General features: G+C 39.5%; 1 protein-coding gene across 3 annotated transcripts in view; it reads left to right on the top strand.

The window, feature by feature from the left end:
* LOC125464991 (protein tyrosine phosphatase type IVA 2-like) overlaps positions 1 to 21,149 on the top strand; it is a 110,368-nt gene extending 89,219 nt beyond the window's left edge. For all 3 annotated transcript variants that reach the window (XM_048558006.2, XM_048558004.2, XM_048558005.2), the window contains 3 exons: positions 14,557 to 14,687; positions 17,876 to 17,950; positions 20,655 to 21,149. In XM_048558006.2, the coding sequence (XP_048413963.1) occupies positions 14,557 to 14,687; positions 17,876 to 17,950; positions 20,655 to 20,766 (318 nt within the window). In that variant the 3' untranslated portion in view covers positions 20,767 to 21,149. The remainder of the gene's footprint in view (positions 1 to 14,556; positions 14,688 to 17,875; positions 17,951 to 20,654) is intronic.
* Positions 21,150 to 21,471: the final 322 nt, after the last annotated feature.

Below are 21,471 nucleotides of genomic sequence, written 5' to 3'. Positions count from 1 at the left end.
GTGTTTTAAAAATGCTTAAATTTCTATAGGTTTAGCCAAATCCTGAATTGGATTCATGGGTTTCCACAGTAAGGGTGATTTCTACCATGTTGATATGGGGTACTTCCAATTTGAATTCTATTTCCAATCTCTGTCTAGAAGAATAAAAAGTGACAACCACTCTTCTCATGGCAGCAATGCCTGTTGAAAGACTGCTTAGTAATAAAAATAATGGGCATACATTATGTGGAAACTATAAGCTTGTAAGAGTTGCTGAAGATGAGTCAGAAGACATTTGTTGTGTTTTTAATAACTGCAGAGACATGGAAAGTGGGTAATCATTGCCGCAGATTATTTGGGAAGAGGTTTGAGGGAGCTATGGTCAGACAGTGAAGTAATTGGTTTGATTGCTTCCTGAAAAATAAACAGCATTCTTCTTTTCCATTTTCGGTAAATAGATAAGTTTAGACTCTTGTGTATTTATCAAAATAAATCTGCTCCTCAACAAGGGAGAGAGGGCTCTTACAGCAACAACAGACAATTGACTTCCCACAAGGGTAATCTCGGATATGTTTCTATCATTAACTTCCTCGTCTGACTCCCATGAGTAAGCAGGTGTACTCAGCATTTCAAAACCAATTTGGGTATCATGTCAAATGCACAATAACAGTATTTCTAATAAAGTTTGAATGCTTTCTTGTAAGCAATCATTTAATGATTTTTGTGAGGATTTCCATTTGTTCCTCATTGGTAGCTTTTGCTAATTCTTTTGTCATTGTGACCCTGAGAATGTTTTGGACCCTAAATTGGTTTTGCCCAATTTTCCTGTGCTTTGCAGTTTCAGGAATGTGCAATTTCTGCTGAACATGTGAAGAGGAACAGATTTGCAATGTAATATTGCTGTACATGTTACTACATAGCTTTTAACGATCTTTAGAGTGTTCTGTTGCAGGAGGCTGTTGGGTGGAACTGGGTACAAATGCCCTCTTATAGTAAAGGAATGCGTTAAAGCAGTTGTTAGTCGGTATTTCCAATTAGGTTTGGTTGAATTGGATGGGAGGATTGGGTAGTGATAATATTTTCCTCAACACACTATGTTCAAACAAAACAAGACCTATACAGCGCCCAGGCTTGGGCTGAAAAGAGGCAAGTAACATTCACGCCACATGTCAGACAATGACCATTCAAAGTGAACAACCTCACCATCACCCTTTAACATTCGGTGATGTTGCCATGACTGAAACGCCATCATCCTCATCCTCAAGGTTACCATTGACCAAAAGTTGAATTGGATTAGTCCTATAGATATGGTGGCGACAAGAGCAGATCAGAGGGTTGGAGTTTGCAGCAAGTAACTCACCTCTTGACTCCACAGTTTGTCCAGTATCTCATGGCAAAATTCAGAAGTTTTGGACTTCTCATGGAATTCTCCCCACATTGCCTGGATGAGTGCAGCTTGACACTCAAAGCTTGGTACTATCCAGGATAAAATAGCCCACCTGATTGGCACAACATCCACTCCCTCCACCAGTAAAACTCAGTAGCAGCAGTGTGCGTCATCTACAAAATGTATGGCAGAGCCAAAGTTCCTTAGACACTACCTTCCAACCCCACAACTGCTTCCATCTTGAAAGACAACAGTAGCAGATACATGGGAACCCCACAAACTTAAAGTACCCATTTAAGCAACTCAGCATTCAGACTTTGATATATATTGCCTTCCTTCACTGGCATAGTGGGTGAACCTACAGCTCAACTCAACCATCTTCTTGAAGACAGTGAGGGGTAGGCAATAAATGCTAGTTTAGCCAGCAATGCCTAAATCCCATGAGTGAATTTTATTATAAAATACTGTATTAGCCTTCATTATCCTCATGTACCTTAGCTACTTGCATATATAAATTTCCTGTAAGGGCTATAGTGTTTAATTTTTCTGTTTTTTTTTAAGACTGTGCTGTTATAACAAGGTGTGTGCATGTGTGAAAATACCAAAGCAATTTCCGCGCCTTTAATTAATATCAGCAGAACAGTTATTAATAATGTCAAATATGTTCAAATTCAAGCTGCCAGAGTTAATAAATTTCTACTATTGGTTTTTAATCCATTTGTTTTACTGGCTATTTGTGTTCTTTCTCACGAGAGAAATCCAGCCAGTGTTGTTGTTTTGTGTACATGACTAAACAAGAAGACTGTACTATGTTGAAAATCAAATTGACAAGCTGGTCTTCAGTGGTGTAACACTTTTTCTGTTTAATTAACCAGCCCTTGGGTGTTTTACCCAACATTGTGTTATTTTTCAATGGCCTAGAGTAGGCTTTTGTGAAAAACACATGTTCAATATGTTTGCAGAACACCTACACTCAGTTTGCAACAAACAACTACACCTCCCTGTTGGAAGCCATTTCAGCTCTCCTTCCCACCTCCCAAAACTCGGATGACATGTCCATTCTGGGCCTCTTGCATTGCCACAATGACGCCCGCCGAAAAGATGGAGGAACAACATCTCATATTGCACTCTGCCCTTGGGCTGCAGGGTTCCTATGCAGACTTGACAAGCTTCAAAATCTCCCCTCCCCTGACCACATCCCAAAACCAGCCCAGCTAGTCCCCACCTCCCTAACCATTCCTCCCACCTCAAACCCACCCCATCTCCTACCTACTAACCTCATCCCGCCTTCTTGACGTGTCCGTCCTCCCAGGACTGACCTATCCCCTCCCTAACTCCCCACCTATGTTCACCTTCACTGGCTCTAGCCCCGCCTCTTCGACCTGTCTGTCTCCTCTCACCCTATCTTCTCCTTTATCCATCTTCTATCCACCTCCCCATCTCCCTATTTATTTCAAAATCCCCTGCCCCTCCCCCATTTCTGAAGAAGGGTCTTGATCCGAAACGTCAAGATTTCCTGCTCCTCTGATGCTGCTTGCCCAGCTGTATTCATCTAGCTTCGCACCATGTCATCTCTGTTCCATTTGTTTCATGGATTACAGCCTCGGTATTTATTCTGCACAATTTTTTAACACTATGCAGGGTTTGAGAAAAGTGATTTTTAAATTGGCCGATGAACTATTTTTAAAAATCTTCAAGCCTGTCATCTTGAATTCTCAGTAAACTCTCAAACTACGTGCATACTATGCATACTATAAAATCTACTTTACTGAATATCTTCAGTTTGCAGCGCTTACTTTTAAAAGCCCTTTGAATTTGACCTTCAGGTTTGACTTAGCTATGTCTTTAAAATGTGCCAAATATTACAGAAGTATAGAAAATAGAACCTGGAGTATTCGTGGCTGATCTTCTCTTGATGCCACACACCTGCTCTCCCTTCCCATATCCCTTTATAACCCCTTGTGAATATACTGGCAGCAGGATTTGCATCCCACCAAAACAGATATTAATTATTATGGGAAAGTATCAGGTTGGTAGAAGCATAGAAAAAAATAGTGTTGCCAATCAATCGAGCCTGTTTCTCTGTTCATAAGATCGTAGCTGATCACCCAACTCTGTGCCCTGCTTCCACTTTCTTCCCATACCCTGTGATTCCTTTAACTCCAAGAACTATATCTAAACTCCTCCTCCTTGAAAGCATTCATTCTTTTGGTCTCAACTGCTTTTTATGGTAGAGAATTCCCTCATATCACCACGCTCTGGGTGAAGAAATTTCTCTTCACCTTAGTGATATACTTAAGGGAAAGAATCTGCAGCCCTTCCATTTCCTGTTCTACATATGACTGTATGCAAACAGCAACATTGTTGACTCATAATTGCTGACTGAATGGCCTAATGAGCCACCTAGTTGTATCGAAACTGCTACAGTGTAAAGTAGGGAATTAAGCCTTTCACACAACTGAACATCAACAGGCAGTGGAAATGACAACAGCAGACTCAGCCCCCTCAATCTTTCTTCGATATCTGTGGCCTTGTGCCAAAACTGGGAGAGCTGTCCCAGAGAGTAATCAAGCAGAAGCCAGATATTCTCTGTAATGACTCAGTCCCAGATATTGCTGTGGACATGTCTGGGCATCGGACAGATCTAGCAGAGATCAATTCAGTGTGCTCCGTTTTATGCCTAGGGTCCATAAGTGCAAGTAACATTTGTGCCACTCAAGTACCAAGCGATGACAATCTTGAATAAGATGGAGCCTGACACTCGAGCCTTGATGTTCAATGATGCTCAATGATGAGCCCTCACTGTCAACATGCTGGGGGTTTCATTAATTAGAAACTGATCTCCTCTGAATACTGTGGCTACAGAAGCAGGTCCTTCTTAGGGACCTAGGGATCCCTAGACCTCCGAGGGATTCTGCAGCAGGTGACTGACTGCTTGACTCCTTAAATTTGTTTACAGGCACAAATTAGGTACGTAAAAGAATACCCTCCACTTGCCTGGTTGCTTGCGGTTTCAACAACAACACAAGTTTGATGCCGTACAGGAAAAAGCGGCCTGCTTGATTGGTACTCTGTCCACCATTTTCAGTGTATGTTCTGATGCACAGTTGTAGTCTGTACCATTTCCAAGATGCAATGCAGTAAATTGCCAAGATTCTCCTCACAATGTCTGCAAACCTTAGACCTACAAGGCAGCAGACGAACGGGAACACTATGATCTACAAGTTCCTCACCTAGCCTCTTGCTGTCCTGACTTGGGACTACATTGTTGTTTCTTCATTGTCCCTGTGCAAAATCCTAGAACTCCGTTTTCGTTTTTAAACAACAGCATGTGTACTCTCACTTCACAGACTTAAAAATTCAAGAAAGCAACTGATTCCCAACACCTTCAGTGCAATTAAGGATGGTCAGTAAATATTAGCTTCACCACCAATGTCCACATCACTGGATGATAAACAAAAACCAAAAAAAAGTCCTAATGTAACAATATTGAGGGATCTTTTTGTTACTATAATTAGTCTGCTGAATTGTTGAATTTTGCATTGTCATGGTTATCAGGTAACAAAACAATAAACTCAAACAACATAATTTCAACTGCAACGTGAGTTTTTAGTCAGAACTTTAGCAGCAATTGACTAATCCAATACTAAATATAACCTAATTCTTACAATTCAATCTAAAGCTAATGCGTACATTTAAAACTTGAATGTGAGGTTTTGCCAAAGCATTAATGGAGTCCTCAGGTCTTTGTGATCTCAATAAAAATAGAAAAGCTGTCTGATTTAACTTCAATTTGAAGAGTGCTTGCCAACAGCTCTCTGCTAAGTGGAGTTTGAACTTCAAACCCCTCTCCTGTCTCCAGGCATCCAAGTCTAAAAATTAGTTTAATTTAATAAACCAATACTGCAAGTGGGTATCAGCAAGAGCCACTAATGAAATCAATGCCACAAGTTAGCAATTAAGAAAGAAAACAAAGTCAGCCAGTGTCTGCACAGCATTCTGTGCAGCAGCATCTTTAGTTTATTTTCTGGCATTTACCAGCAACAACTTAGCGAACAATAATTCAAATTAGCTCCACAATCACGTTTTATTGATTTTTTAAAAAAATATAAAAAAGCATCAGGATTTGCATTGAGAGAACTCATTTGTCACAGTCAGTTTGATCTACCCTTTCAGATCAAGATTGATCAATTTAAGCTTTCACTTATTTCGTGCAAATAGATTTTGCAGCCGCTTTTGCACGTAACTTTTGGAAATTTCTTGCAGCAGTGATATTGGTCACGAAGCTCATAGATTAGACCATTGTGAATAAGTTTACTGTGCCAAATTTAGTAAAAAGTAATATGATTTGCCACAGTGAGGATGCTTTGAATCAAAACGTGCACAGGAAGTAGATACCTCTGCACTGAAGGCACAATGATTTCTGACAAAAATACTTAAGTCTCCCCACGGCCACTCCCACCCACCCAACCCGTGCAAAATTCTCGGCTACCACTATTTTGCCAATTTCATATCCCAGTTCTCCAGTCAGTTTCTTAGCGATGCAGTTGCAAGTGGTTAACTTCATTTGTTATCAATAAAGGAATCCTGTAATTTCTTGAAAACAAATGTTTCTGCTGTGTACCTTTTTTAAATCTCTGAACACATCTTTATGATTAAATACAGTAATGCATTCACTTTCATACAGAAATACTGAGATTTAATTTGTGTTATGAGAGCTAGCTAGATATCAACATAAACTTGCATTGTTAAATGTGTTGTAGATTGTATACTTGTTTGAAAACACTTGGTTGAAATTTATGTTTTTTAAACTAAAGGACTATGAATTGGAATTTAAAACTATTCCCATGAAGTCAAAGCCATCTGTGTGGCAGTTCATTTTGCATCCCTTCATGCAATAACAGCTTGAGGCTGTTGAAAATTATTTCTGCATATCAATTAATTTTTGCCTTGCTGCTTCTATAACAAAATTTTCACTGATGGGTAATAACTTAGATGCATTCTGGTTAGAGAAAAAAAAAGTTAATACAGTGTATTAAATAGCTAATTTAAGCACACTCCACTGCAATATAGTTGTCATTAAAGGTAAAGTTGCCATAGTCCCAGAGGACCATAGTGCTGCTCTCAGTAGACAGAAAGATGACTGGTGGTTTACCCTGAGGATCACCATGCCTCAGGCAAGGGGAGAAGTTGAGAAGGCGACTCTGTGGTAACCTCAGCTAATGTAGGGGTTGAACCTGCACTGTTAGCTGTCCTGCCGGCCGAACTAATTGACTCTCTTCTCCATTATGTTATGTGTGATGTATGAAGTAATGTCACTGTTTTAATAGTTATCAGACAATATAACAACTATTGATGGTAGAAAAAACAAAAATTATAAAATGCAATCTAATTTTAATCATTTTAATGTTAATTTTAAAGGATATTTGTGCTGTCTTTAATGAATGGATACATGTTTTTCTCTTTCTCCCTTTTTCTGAAATATGTTTTAGTTGGAGGCAATTGAGTGACTACCCAAACATTTGCCACTGCTCATCAACTGTCCTATCTCTTGGTCCACAAGGGCCAAATCTATCCTTGTATCCACATAATCAACACTCTGGAGTTAAATGTAATGAAAGAATCTAGTTTCTTGCCCTCCAACTGAATTTGAAATTCTAGTATGCTATGATCGCTCTTCCCTTGAGGATCCCTCGCTATAAAATCATTCATTAATCCCACCTCATTACACAGTGGCAAACCTAGAATAGCCTGGACCCTGGTTGGTTGCGCAACATATTGCTCTAAGAAACAATCTCTAATATATTCAATGAACTCATTCTTGAGGCTATCCTTGCAAATTTGAGTAATCAGTCTATAAACCTATTTAAATCACCAATGATTACTGATGTACTTTTTTTTGCAAGCTCCCAGTATTTTCAAATTTATACTCTGCTATACTGTGGGACCACAATTTGGGGGACACAGATCACTTCCACCAAGGGCTTCTTTACCTTGCTGTTTCTTATTTCTACCCAAAGCTGTTCTACGTTTTGATCTCCAGTGCTGGGATCATTTTTCATTACAGCTCTGATGTACTGCTTTACCACAAAGGTACACCACCTCCTTTTTCTTCCTGCTTATCTTTTTAAAACAATGAATACCCTTGGATATTTAATTCCAAAACCTTGTCTCCCTGCAAGTAGACAGGAAGCAAGAATCTTGAACCTGTTGGACAAGGACAAGGGTTGAGTCTCCTATAGCACTATCTCCTGGATCCCTCGACCTGCCTCATTCATAGTCATACTCTCCTGTCCCTGACCACTGACAGAGTTTGAGATAATTCATCTAAGAAGTGTATCTGGCTCCTGAAACACAGCATCTAGGTAGCTCTTTCCCTCCCTTTGAACTTTGCAGTGTTCAAAGCTCAGACTCCAGCTCGTCTGACCCAGATTTTCTCAAAAAAACCAATACAATAGATGTGGTCACTAGGAACTCCAGTGGGGTCCCACCAACTCCACTGTCCTGTAGATACAACAAAAAAAACAGCAAATGCTGAAAATCTGAAACAAAAATAGAAATTACTGGAGAAACTCAGCAGTCTGGCAGCAGCTATGGGCCGAAAGCAGAGTTAATATTTTGGGTCCAGGGATCCTTGTTCAGAACTGTAACTAGTTAAAGGTTGGTATAAATACTTAAGATGGGAAGGGAGAAATAAACAATCAGTGGAGATGGAGCCTAGAGAGAGACATAACAGCAATTGGGCACCAAAGGAATGGGTAATGCTTGGCCTAGGAGAATCAGTAGCTGGTCATGGGGACCATTAGCTGAGAAAGGGATGGTTGTGGTAGCGGCCCATGTGATGAGAGCCTGGGGCTGGGTAAAGGACATGGAAGAAGATGCTCAGACCCTAAAATTATTAAACTTGATATTGAATCCTGAAGGCTGCAGGGACCCCAAACAGAAAATGAGATGCTGTTCTTCCAACTTGTGCTGAGTTTTTCAGCAAGCCTGAAACAGATGTTTGCCGGGGATCATGATGTGTTGAAATAGCAGGCAACTGGAAGCTCAGGGTCATTTTTGCAGACGGAACTTGGGTGTTCCGCAAAGTGGTTGCCCAGTCAATGTTGCCCCCCCCCGCAGTGTAGAAGAGACCAGACTGTGAGCGGTGAATACGTTGGGCTGGAGGATGTACAGTCCACGTAACTGGGAGTGAGAGGGTTTGTAATCTCTCCACAGATGCTGAGCTTGCGATTTTGTTTTTGATGCTGGTACAACATGTCGTCTGGCCCTGCATCTCTATTTTACTTACTCAGTTCTTAACTTGTATTTTTGGTAAAGTTTCCTTCTGGTTTGTACTTTTATTTGTGTAAAATATTTCTTGTATTTACCTTTTTAATCTGAAAGCAATGGTAATCAAATTAGCAGCTATTACTATCCAGTGAACATAGTTTTCCTGTGATGTCATTCTTCATTTTATGCTGAAGCCTCATCCTGGGTTTCAGTTTATCCTGTTAAAAGACCTTACAAACTATGAATCAAAAAAAAACAAGTAGTACCTCTACCACGCTGCTCCAAAATCTCAAACAAAACATCCATGCAAAGCTTACTGGCATATTGATCCTTCAAAACATTATTTGTAATATTTGATAACTCGGTGCTTTCAAATGTATTGTAAGTACTTTCTAATATAATCTGATGAGCATGATCAAGCCTAAAAGCAGCTGAGAAAAGCACTCTTAAATTAGAAGCGTATTGAGTACTGATCTGGCTTTCCAACCTTGTGCTGGGAAACCATCAAAGAGCAGCCCTGAGCCTTGGGACATGAGTATCACGTTTTATGAATGGACACAGGTTCAATTTGAGGCATTGAAGAAGACGTTCAACAATATTTGCATAGAAATAATGTACAACAGTGTGGAGATGAAGCAAGAGATTGGCACTAGATAATATTCATTTGAAGAGTTGGTGCGAGCGCAATAGACCACATGGTATCCTGTGCTCTAAGACTTGTATGATTCTGTGAAATGGGTAGCAGACAGGGTGGAAAAGAGCAGCAGAACGATGAGCTATTCATACAAGAATGAAGCCATACATTCGGGAGGATACTTGTGTAGAATGACTATTTAATGGGATAATTGATGCGTGGAGATCAACTGATTTGGGGAAAAGTTGTAAGGGCAGCCTCCTTCATGTTATTTCTCACTCCAATTTCCTGATGGATGCAGTCCCAGCAACACTAAAGAACCTTGACCTGAACCAGAACAAAGCAACCTGCTTGTTTGGTGCCACATCCACGAGCATACACTGCTGACGTCCTCTAGCAGCAACGTACAAGATGCACTGTAGAAATTCAGCAGATTCCTTAAACATCACCTTCCAAATCTACAATCATTACCGCCTAAAAGGTCAAGGGCAGCAGATACAAGGAAACACCACCATTTGCAAGTTCCTGTCCAAGCCCCTCGCTATCCTCATTAGGAAATACATCACTCTTCCTTCACTGTTGCTGGGTTACAAAGTGCTGTAAAGCAAATGACAGCGAGGAAGAAGTGAATGAGCAGACAGTTGGACATGTTGCTCCAGTTATAGACATGATTTTGATGTTATTTTACTGTACCTTCTCAAAAATCTGTATACTTTCAACCATAATCACATTACATTCTATTTCTGGTTTTGTTCTTACAAAACAACGTCCGGGACCTTTAGTTATTCCTACTATTCCAGCTTATCCATGGTAGTCTTAACATTAGGGTATAATTTGTACCTGCGTACTATCATGTAACTAGTAAACAGAGGCCGACGGTCTCTTGGTAATGTTGTCTCTATGCCACCAGTTTAGATAGAGTTGTTCTCTTTCCTGGTCACATGTCACAGAACAGTCTTTGTACCCAAATCCAAGAGGAGTTGTATTTGTCCAGTTTCACTTGGTGTACTGTGTAGATTATACCTGGACTTACGCTCACAGCAACTCTGGCTGTCAGGTTTTTCTTCATTTTACACATTGAATGCTGTTAAGACTTGCATTGAAGAAAACTAACAGGAGGTTTTAATCAGTTTATTTAAACTATTATGTAAATAGAGACATGCCTGATCATGCACAAATCTAACATAGATTTAATGTAATTTCTCAGTGAAAATCTGTTCTACCTGTTTATAACTTTTGAGCATATGACCCATATTGCATTTCTGGTCCCTTGCTTCATCTGACCTAAGTGGTCATGCTGTATACTCCTTGAAGTCTGATTAAGAGTTGATTTCATTGTTTTTCTACTTGAGCGTAACTGACTTTTTAAAAAAATCTGAAGATTAATGCCTCTGAAATTTCCTGCAAAAGCATCCCAATGTGGTTTTACGGAAAATGTAAACTTAACAGTTGAAACATTTTCACAAGCGAGATTTTTGAATGTTGTACTTCTGTGTTCCTTCTTTCCCTCATATTTCTTTACTACGTCAGTTATGCTCTCTGTGCCCTCTTAAGACTCTGAAAGTAAAAACATTTTAAGTCTTCAGCCCCAAGATACTTGGTTCCATAAAGAAAACAGTGGTGGGTGAGTGCGTCCTTTGCATTGTACTACCTGCACTGAATAGAAGCCATAAAAAAGTGGAGTGGAAATGATGAGGTAATCATTGAAATTGTCCCATATGCCTCACCCACCTCTCCATGTCTGAAGTGTTACACTTTTTCTAACAGTTCTGAGAGTATAACTACATGGACAGCTACTCCTCCAGAAGGAAGCTGCCCACACTACCTTGAGGGTGATTAGGGATAGGCAATAAATACAGACGGTTCTGCTATAATGTGTATTGCTTCAATGCAAATTGGCTTTTATGTGATTGAACAATTTAGACCACAATTTGTAGAATGTGAATGTGAATGTGAACTTTCCTTACCTGTATTGGCTATAACTTGATTCCAGCCCCATTAGTTTAAATAGCTTAGCTATAGTGTGATTTTTCTTACAACGTGAGATTGCATGAGAATGGAACAATTGCTTTATATCAGAACCAACTGTACTGGCTTACTGAAATACTGACATTGGTCCCAACCAATAAAGAATAATTTTTCTAAGATATTTGGCAATATGCTGCTGCAGCCTGCCTTTAACTTTGACGGTATGGACCAGCTGTCACTTGATTTCATTGTTAGCTACCATGTCATAGGTGGGAGAGTTCTGGTGCAGCACTTAAAATGCGAGGAAGTAGATCTAAAGAATGTCATGTAGTCTATTTTGTTGATGGCATGCCTTTGCTGGAGCTGCAAGAGTAGTCTCTTACCAGTAGCACTGATTTCAATGATCATGATGTGCTTTGAGTGGTTGGTCATGGCCTACATCAACTCCAGTCACCCAACCTGCCTTGGTCTACCAACATAACTGCCTAACGACATAACAGATCCACAGATGATGCCATATCCCTAGCCCTGCACTCATCCCTGGAACATGTGGGCAACAAAGACACCTATGGCAGACTCCTGCTCATTGACTAAGCTCTGCCTTCAACACCATTATCTGCTCCAGAATGATCTCAAAACTGCACGACCTTGCTCAAGGCTCTGCCCCCTGTAGTTGGATCCTCAGTTTTCTGACCCCTAGGCTGCAGTCAGTGAAGATAGGTAACTGCACCTCCTCCACGATAATACACAACACTGGAGCCTCCCAAGGATGCGTCCTCAGCCCCTTGCTGTAATCCCCATACACCTGTGACTGTGCCAAATTCCGATCGAATGCCATGTACAAGCTCGCTGATGATGCCATCTATCTGATGACGGATATCTAATAATGACAAGTCAAAATACAGAAAGGAGATTGAGGGCTTGGTGATGTGATGCAACGAAAACAATCTCTTTCAATGTCGACAAAACTAAAGAACTGATCGTCGACTTCAGAAAGAAAGGAGGAGAACATGCCTCCATCGACATGGTTGAGAGTGAAGAGTGTCAATTTGACGATAACTGACAACCTGTACTGGACTTCCCTCATAACTGTGACAGTTAAGGCAGAACAACGCCTTTGCTTTCTCAGGTGGCTCAGGAAATTTGGCATGTCTCTCTCACCAGTTTTTACATTGCACTATTGAAAGCATACTGCCTGGATGCAAATCGGCCTGGTATAGCAATGGCTATCCAGGACCATAAGAAACCACAGAAGGTGGTGTGCACAGCCCAGACTATCACTGAAGCCAACATTCCATCTGTGGACTCCATTTACACAGCTTGCTGCTGTGGAAAGGCAGCCAACATCATCAAAGGCCCATCACACCCTGTAATGACCTCCTACAACCTCTTCTGTCAGACAGAAGATACAGAAGCCCGAACGCATGCACAAACCGGTTCAGGAACAGCTTCCTTCCAGCCATTATCGGACTCTAGCCTCAAATAATACAACCTGCATGCCTGTAGGTCTTTTTGATCTGTACATCCTTTGCTTGCTGTGATCTGCCTCTGCTGCTTATAAACAAAGCTTTTCACTGTATTTGGTACACGTAACAATAAAATTAATCAATCAATTCTTGTGCTGTTCCCTTGGTTTTGCTTAGCATGCCTTTCAATTAGGTGATTTGTTAACTCATTAAGTTAATAATGGACAGCTAATGACATTAACTATACACCATTCGACAAGGTATTGAACTAGAGCAAACTGTGGTGCCAAACAATCCGCCTTTTGAAATTTCACATGTAGGAAAGCCAGTTGATTTGACAGTCATTTTTACGAAGATTGAATTTTGGTGTTTATCCATCTTTCCTGGATAGGAAGTTGTGAAAATTCTGAACAGCACTGATTCTTCGGGTCCTAATACCGTGCCAAAATATTAGTCATGCGTGCTAAATTGAATCTGGTATTAGATTTGGGATCAATTCACTGAAAACTATAATGTTGCATTCTTTACAAAAAGAATCTGAGCAAACCTCACCTCCATTAATGTAAAATTGGCTTTCTCAAATGGAGAAGTGTTGAATAATGGAATTGTAGAATGGTTCAGAATAGAATTTAATCAGGAACATCAAACAACATGTAAGGACACAAAGTAAAGATAATGACGGTATTAACTGATGAGCCAGAGTAATGAAAAATTTGTAAAAGGAATTCAAGCAACAAAGAAAGACAGAGAAAGGAAGCTTGATGAAAAGAAAAATAATCACATGGCACATTATTTGGCTTTACTAAAACCCTTGAAATCCTACTCCCATGTTTGTTTTTAAGAGCAAAATTTGATATCCATGAATCAGTGAATGCTTACTGAGTGACTTGCCAAGTCTGTTTTTAGTCTTGTCATAAGTTGAACTGTATCTGCTATCTTTTTACCTTAACACTGATGCTTCTTTGTTTTTTGAAATAGTGTGGAGTTCCTGTTTGTTTAACAGTTTGAGAATTGAGACTTTGCTGAGTTCTTGTTTATTTGATAGGCTCTGAGTTGATCTAAAATGTGTTCATGAGGCTGATCTGGTCAAGCACAGAAGTTCTATTCCTTTCACTGTCTGACAGTAGTAATGCCAATTATATTCGAAGTTCTGTAAATGAGATTAATGGGGTGATTTATTGTGTGATGATTTGGTAATGCTTTGCCAGAACACAATCTCTGCCATTAAATTTTTGTGGTGGGCGTTGGTGTGGTGGGGAAGCAGCTTGTTGGGATACAAACATGGCTTGACTTTCGAAATTGTTTTCACAAAAAGTAATATAATGACATGAATAGAGGCTTCTCTTGGACTTGTGGTTTTCAACATCCTTCACTAAAATGTGGGTTTATTCAATAACCGTTCAGTCAATACAAAAATAGTGGGACTGTGATGAACTTGCTTTTTCTCTGTAGGACATTCAGCTTCATGGTCGCACATCAAAGGACGTTTGAAAGAAAGTACGTTATTTGGCAAATTAATTTCAGTTGACAGTTCAAACAATATACAATATGGTAGTATAGAATGTCTGTCTGATGGGAAGGTCTCTCCCTCTTATTCAAGATTATGGGTCCTTCATTTGAAGATGCTTCTAAATGTGCATGTTGCTTCTGATTGGTACATCTAGGTGATTGTCAGTTGTTGATATCTTGCCTTCCTAAGGGTTAATTGTAATAAGCAGCATTTGTCTCAACTGTACAATGATCTCTAATTTCTTGTGTTGCATACACATCAACAAAAAGTTTTGGCTTAAGCTGTTCATTGTGCTGTATTAGTTTTGTTATGAATATCTCTCATTTGTGTTCCATTTTAGGACTGGCCATTTGATGATGGAGCCCCACCTCCCACTCAAATTGTGGATGATTGGTTGAATCTGTTGAGAGAGAGATTCCATGATGAGCCTGGATGTTGTATTGCAGTTCACTGTGTTGCAGGACTGGGACGGTAAGGAAAATGCTGGTTACAATAATATGTTCATAGTCTTAAATACAACAATGTCTGGTACACTTGATGGATGACCATTAAAAAGATCAACACAGAAGAATCAGCTGGTAATACACCAGCCTCTTTGGTATTGCTAGGATAGAAGATAATATCATTGACAAATTGACACCCGTTGAATTTTATTTCCCTTTAAATTAGAAGTTGTCAGGTATTCTTTTAACTGTTATCAAAAAAATGTGATATTTTCTTTGATACTTCTGAAAATGGGTGAAAAAGGTTCCCGGCAAATTCTTTCTCCCCTTTATTACATATATTTGACTACAGACTACTGTCTGGAAACTGGCTATATCATCCATATATTTTGCACATCTGTTTAATATTACATCAGTTTATTTGGCTTTTGGCAGTTTCTGCTTTTTCATGAAATTGAGATTTAGGGGATCATCTGTGGCTGTCCCATTTAATGCAAACCATTTGTAAATTATGCCTGGTTAGCCTGCATGCCAACCTAGCAAATGGGCAAGATCTAACCATTACTTCCAAAAAAGCTGACAGAAGGTTAATAAACTGACAATTTGACAATAGCCATGAGGGCTGTTAGACTTTAAATGATAGATAAAATACAAATTTCATTACTTTTATCAGAGTGAAGAAACAGAAGTCCATGAAAACCTAAGGTGTAAATCCAAATAAGGAATTGGAAAACCAATTCAGCATTCTGTTCTGGAGAAATTTTTAACTTTCTTTTACAGTGCTTCATTTTAAGCATTTCCCCTCCCAAATTGGAAAAGGGGGAGAGAAATGAGTGACATTAGGAGAACAGTTTGTAATTGGGGGAGTAGAAAATTATGCTTTTGCAATTGGAAATTGGGGGACAGTATCAGCATAGGAGACAATGTCGAGAGTCTGAGTATAATGGGGAGGGAGAGTGTCACCTTCAGCCTTGGGCTATTCAGATGGAGAGATAAAGTTGATGAATTATTGGTGAAGTGCCAGTATAAATTGAGAGATTTGGGCAAATTTATTTTTGTTTTGGACGAAGAGAAGTATAATACAGTCTCCCCATAAGTTATAAGATGTAGGAGCACAAGTAGGCCATTCAGCTCGTCAAGTCTGCTTCGTTATTAAGTGAAATCATGGATGATCAGATTACCCTCAATCCTAGTTGCCTGCACTTTCCCTCTATATATCCCTTGATTTGCCTACTGATTAAACACCTGCAGCCTTGAATATATTCAACTCTTCCCCAATTAAAGTGGTAGAAGAGTGCCTAAGTGAAATAAATGTTGGAATATGCTGATGTGAATTAGATGGGAGTTTTAAGGAAAGAATGTTGCTACACTGCAACAAAGCAATTTTGCAAGTCACCTTTCACAGCACCTTCTAAGTCTATGTGAACTTTACTTCCTACACCAATGTCTGAAAAAGTCCTACCAAGTCATGCAACATCCTGCCTTGGGACCATATTGCCATCATTCCTCCATTGTCACTGGGTCAGAATCCTGCCACATCCCTATCAGCACTGTGGGTGCCTTTATACCCCAAGCATGGCATTTGTTCAAGAAGGCCGATCTCCATCAACTTCTCTAGAACAATTAATAGTTGGGTAGTCAATATGGCTCACGTCCATGAGTTAATAAAATCTCAACTTTAAAAAATCAAAACAAATTAATTAGATTGTTAATACACTAGAAGGTAAGCATTTAGCTAAAATTTACCACCAGCTGTTTGTTTCTCAAATCCAAACTTGCCTTGCACTGATTTGAAAAGACATATCTTGCACGTTCTTACACGTCATTCAAATTTAGTTCACAGGAGCTCACTGCATTCTATTCTCTTACCCCTCCCTTTCCTGCTCCTCCTCCACCCACTACCCTCCTCACCAACCATTTACACACTTGTTCACTTTGCTACAAGAACCGGCTAACTGTCTCCTGCCAACATTTGTCTAGAGTTTTGGCAAGGATTTTGCTATCGTTTTTGAGATTGTTCCAACCCACTGTACACAGAAGAGACAAACCTGTCACTGGTATCGAGGGACAGTATTGAAATAACAAAGAGAGGGACCCATACTTTTATGCATTAATTGACTTACTGAACCATTTGTGCAATCTCCATGATGGAGCATTGGTAATATTTGTTATTAAGTGTAGAGTAACTAATTGGGTTATCAAGTGTCTGATTTGTAGTTGTCAGTAATGGTCAATTTTTGAGAGCTAATTGTGAAATTGAAAAATTATTTCCAAATAAAAACAACTGTTTCTGTAAAGATGTGTAACAATCAAAGAATTTTGTTTTGGGTTAATGTTGATTTCTGACCCCAAGTTGTAGTTTATTTTTAGAATGAAAAGTATCTGTACATTTTCTTAAAAATAAAGCTTCACAATTTGTAACCTTGCATGATAGGTCTTGATTGAGCAAATGTTTTTTCCAAGCCCCTGCTAATAATATAGAATCAACTAGTTTTTTTAAACTCCTCCTGCTTAGGAGGAAAATAGTGTTGTTGACTCATCAGAGACAAATCACAGAAGTTTTATGGTGCCGAATGAGTAAGCCCGCTCAGCCCATCATGCTTACATCAGTCTTCAAAAGATCTTTATTACTTAGTGCTACTCTCCTGCTTTTTCCCATACCCTTGAAGATTTGTTTTTTAACCAAATAATTGCCCAGTTCTCTCTCAAATACCTCAATTAAACCTGCCTCTATGGTAGTTCTAGGCAGTGAATTCCATGCCATAACTATTTGCTACAGAAAATAATTTTTACGTCATCTTTTTCAAATCATTTTAAATCTAGGCACTTTTGTTCCTTTTGCAGCAGGAGCAGTTTCTTTTTATCCAGCCCACTCATTTTGAAAACCTCTTGATCTAAACAAGATTGGAAATTGTATGTTCGCCGCATCCTATCCAAGAGAAATCACAAAGAAAGCACTTAATGTGACACTTCATAATGTAAATGTTAAATAGTGTAAGTTAAGGAGCCCAGATTAAGTAAGGCAATGCACAGTTGAATACTGTAATGACCTATCTGTGATCCTATGGTTTGATGAATTGACTAGCTTTTGTTTGGTCCTATTTATTTTTCCTCCTCTTAAGTGTGTGCAAATGTGCAGCAAATATTGGTGCACAAAAAAAAACGCAGCCTTGCTAAACTAGTACTAATTCAATCTATTTTCCCTTTGCACTATAGAGCTCCAGTGCTTGTTGCATTAGCATTGATTGAATCTGGAATGAAGTATGAAGACGCTGTTCAGTTTATACGGCAGTAAGTACAGTGTCATTGTTACTTACAAAGCTGGCTTTATATTTTGTCTGTAGATAGTGACAGTGTGCATTAGAACGCTCTGCCCAATTGGCTCCATCAATGGGCTATCTATGGAAACGAATTGTCCAAACTATATAGGTATAAGACTTAACCCAGTTGCTGGATTAATTGATCACTCTCGATGCCATTTTTGTTTAAACTCATCCCAAAGATTTTCATAATAGAGCCTTTGGGATCAGCCTCAATAAAATAGTATAAAGAATGGTCAATGAGTCCGGCAAAGATTGAGTCAAGTCTAAGATGTTGCGATGCGCTCTAGTGACCCTATTTCAGCACCTATGAATGTTTTGTATATGGGTGGTGGGGAATGGAAAATCACCCATACTTGCCCAGTCTGGCTTTTATGACTGAAGACGAAAGTGTTATGGTTAACTTTTAACTTGTCTCTGGTCTAAGCACCAGAGAACGGCAACTTTGTACATTTTTCACTGTACTGCTATATTCGTGTACTTGAGTACAAGTGACAATAAAACCTAAATCTAAAAACAGTTATAGGTAATTCACAATGGAAAATTTATACTGGCCTTGTCTGCATCCTGTGAATGAATCTTTGAAATAGCAACATATGCTGTTGTGAAGTTTTTGTTGTTGAGAATTTTCTCTGTACAAAGACTAAAGTGTATTTTACTTATCTAAACAGAGTATCTACTTCAAAGCATTGGGGCAGTGTTTCATAAGAAATAGGAGCAGAATTAGACCATCTGGCCCATCGAGTCTGCTCTGCCATGCAATAAAATCATGGCTGATCTTTTCACGGACTTGGCTCCCCCTAACAATCTGCTCACCATAGTCCTAAATTCCGTTAATGTTCAAAAATCTATCTATCTTTGCCTTAAAAACATTCACCAAGATAGCTTCAATAGGCATGCAGTTTCACAGATTCAGAACCCTTTGGGTGAAGAAGTTCTTCCTTAACTCGGCCTCAAAATAAGGGGAAGATTTAGGACTATGCCTCCTAGTTCTAATTTCACCTGCCAGTGGAAACAACCTCCCTACTTTCATCCTATCTATTCCCTTCATAATTTTAATGTTCCAAAAGGTCACCCCTCATTCTTCTAAATTGTGAGTACAGTCCCAGTCTACTCGATCCCCCTCATTAGGCAACCGCCTCAAATTGGGAATCAATCTATGAACCTCCTGTGTAACCCCTCCAGTGCCAGTGGATCCTTTCTCAAGTAAGGAGACCAAAACTGTTCATACTACTGTAGGTGTAACCTCATCAGCACCCTATACAGCTGCAGCATAACTTACCTAATTTTAAACTCCATCCCCCCCTTGCAATGAAGGACAATGGTTAGCACTGTTGCCTCATCATGCCAGGGACTCTGGTTCAATTCCAGCCTCAGGCGACTATCTGTTTGCCGTTTGCACATTCTCCCCATGTCTGTGTGACTTTCCTCCGGGTGCTCCGGTTGCCTCCCCACAGTCCAAAGATGTGCAGGTTAGGCTAAATTTTCCGTCGTGTTCAGGGATGTGTAGCTTAGGTGGGTTATAAGGGGTTGGGTCTGAGTGGGATTCTTCAAGGGTCGGTGTGGACTTGTTGGGCTGAAGGGCCTGTTTCCACATTGTAAGGATTCAATGCTCTATGCAGGGATTGGGCAGGGGGTGGTGTCAGTGGGATGCTTCTCAGGGTTGGTGTGGACTCACTTGGCTGAATGGCCTGCTTGCATACTGTAGGGATTCTGTGAATATCCCATTTAACATCTTAATTACTTGCAAACCAACTTTTTGTGATTTATGCATGAAGATGCCCAAGTCCCTCTGCACAGCAGCATGCTGCAATTTTTCACCAATTAAGTAAGTCCATTTTACTGTTATTCCTACCAAAATGGATGTTGAGAGGGCTTTACTCTCTATCTAATACACACTTGCTCTTGGCCTGGGGATGCTTATTAGAACGTTGTAGAGAGGGATTTATGCTACATCTAACCCAATCTGGGAATGTTTGATAATACTGGAAGTTTAAAACTGAAATTGTATCGCACGGTGGCACTTAATCACCTTATACTTACCATGAGTGTTAAATAGTCAAGCAGGTAAATGACATAAATACAACTACAGTTCTGTGGCTGCTTGTTGATGACTTGGGCTTGGGAAGTCTGCTGCTCAGTTTGCAATTGGAATCCAATTTTATCATGTTGCTATAAAGCAGCTGTCTCAAAGTACATTTGGTTCTTCTGCATATATGTCTCTAATGGTCTGCCCCAACCATCCTCAAAACTGACTAAATCATAGAGAAGGATTAGTGTAATCTATAAAATTATCAATCTTATCAAATCAGACTCGTGCTGGATTTTCTTTGTTTACTCCTGTTTAAAACTAGTAGATTCCCATGCTAGTGTTGAGTCCTGCATTCCAGTAACATTGAGAGCCAATTAAGGGATCCAGAGTACAGAGCCCTCGGCCAACGTTCCAGCGTTTTCCAAAAAGACCTATAAAAATAAGTACTACAGATAGGAACTGTCAACTGTAATTAAGCAACTCGGACACATTAATTTCCAATGTTACCTAAAATGTCAGATGCGACTGTTGAAAGATATTTGTGATAGATACAGTTATGAGGTACAATTAAGTAAGTTACACATAAGTAGAGTTAATGCATCAATGTACTGAAACTTACCCATTCCTCCTTTATCCATTTCAGGAAGCGACGTGGAGCTTTTAATTCAAAGCAACTACTTTACCTCGAGAAATATCGGCCAAAATTGCGTTTGCGCTTCAGAGCCGCAAATAGCACAAGCTGCTGCATCCAGTAACAATCTGTCTCTGGACTGTAGATACCCTGGTGACGCAAACACAGAAAATTGAATATATTCACATTTGGTGAAGACAGGACCTTCAATCTTGAAGTGAATTTTTGAAAAATGAAATCTGTCTTTGTGGTGAAGGAATTGTGTATTTTTCATATGATTGATCTTATCAGGGAGGTGTTGCATCTTAAAATGGTCTGTATAGAAAGAATTCACTGCCTCTGTAAAAAGAGGTTAAGATTATGTCTGTGCAAAGTCCCGCTTTCACCTCACTTTGTAGACCTCACTTGCATTGCACAAAGACTTATTAAGGTTATGGTTCGATGCAATAGTTTATCCCTCTGATTGCAGCAGGTAGGCAAAATAAAAGATGGTATCTGGCACTGTAATTGTATTGTATTTGATTTCCAGACATGAGCAATGCCAATCTTAGTGAATAAGCTCTTTGTTTTGGTGTAATACTTAGGGTTTCTTTTAGAATTGAAGCGTTAAGTGTATAAACATCTTTACTTTAGGTTCTTCTAGTCAATTTTTCATCCGAAAAGTTGGAAGGATGAGAGTATGAGTAACTGCCCTTTTATTTAAATATTTTGCTTTGCAACCCTTACGCAGTGACAATCTGCAAAATGCACATCAGACATTTTCCAATATGTGGGGTGTCTGCTGCAATATTGGGTTTGCATACCCTTAGTGGCAAATGCTCCATCCTGA

The sequence above is a fragment of the Stegostoma tigrinum genome, chromosome 24 (genome assembly GCF_030684315.1).
Source record: "Stegostoma tigrinum isolate sSteTig4 chromosome 24, sSteTig4.hap1, whole genome shotgun sequence".
In the NCBI taxonomy this organism is placed as follows: domain Eukaryota; kingdom Metazoa; phylum Chordata; class Chondrichthyes; order Orectolobiformes; family Stegostomatidae; genus Stegostoma; species Stegostoma tigrinum.
Note: the sequence above shows the minus strand (reverse complement) of the source record. Positions and strands in the feature narration are given on the sequence as shown.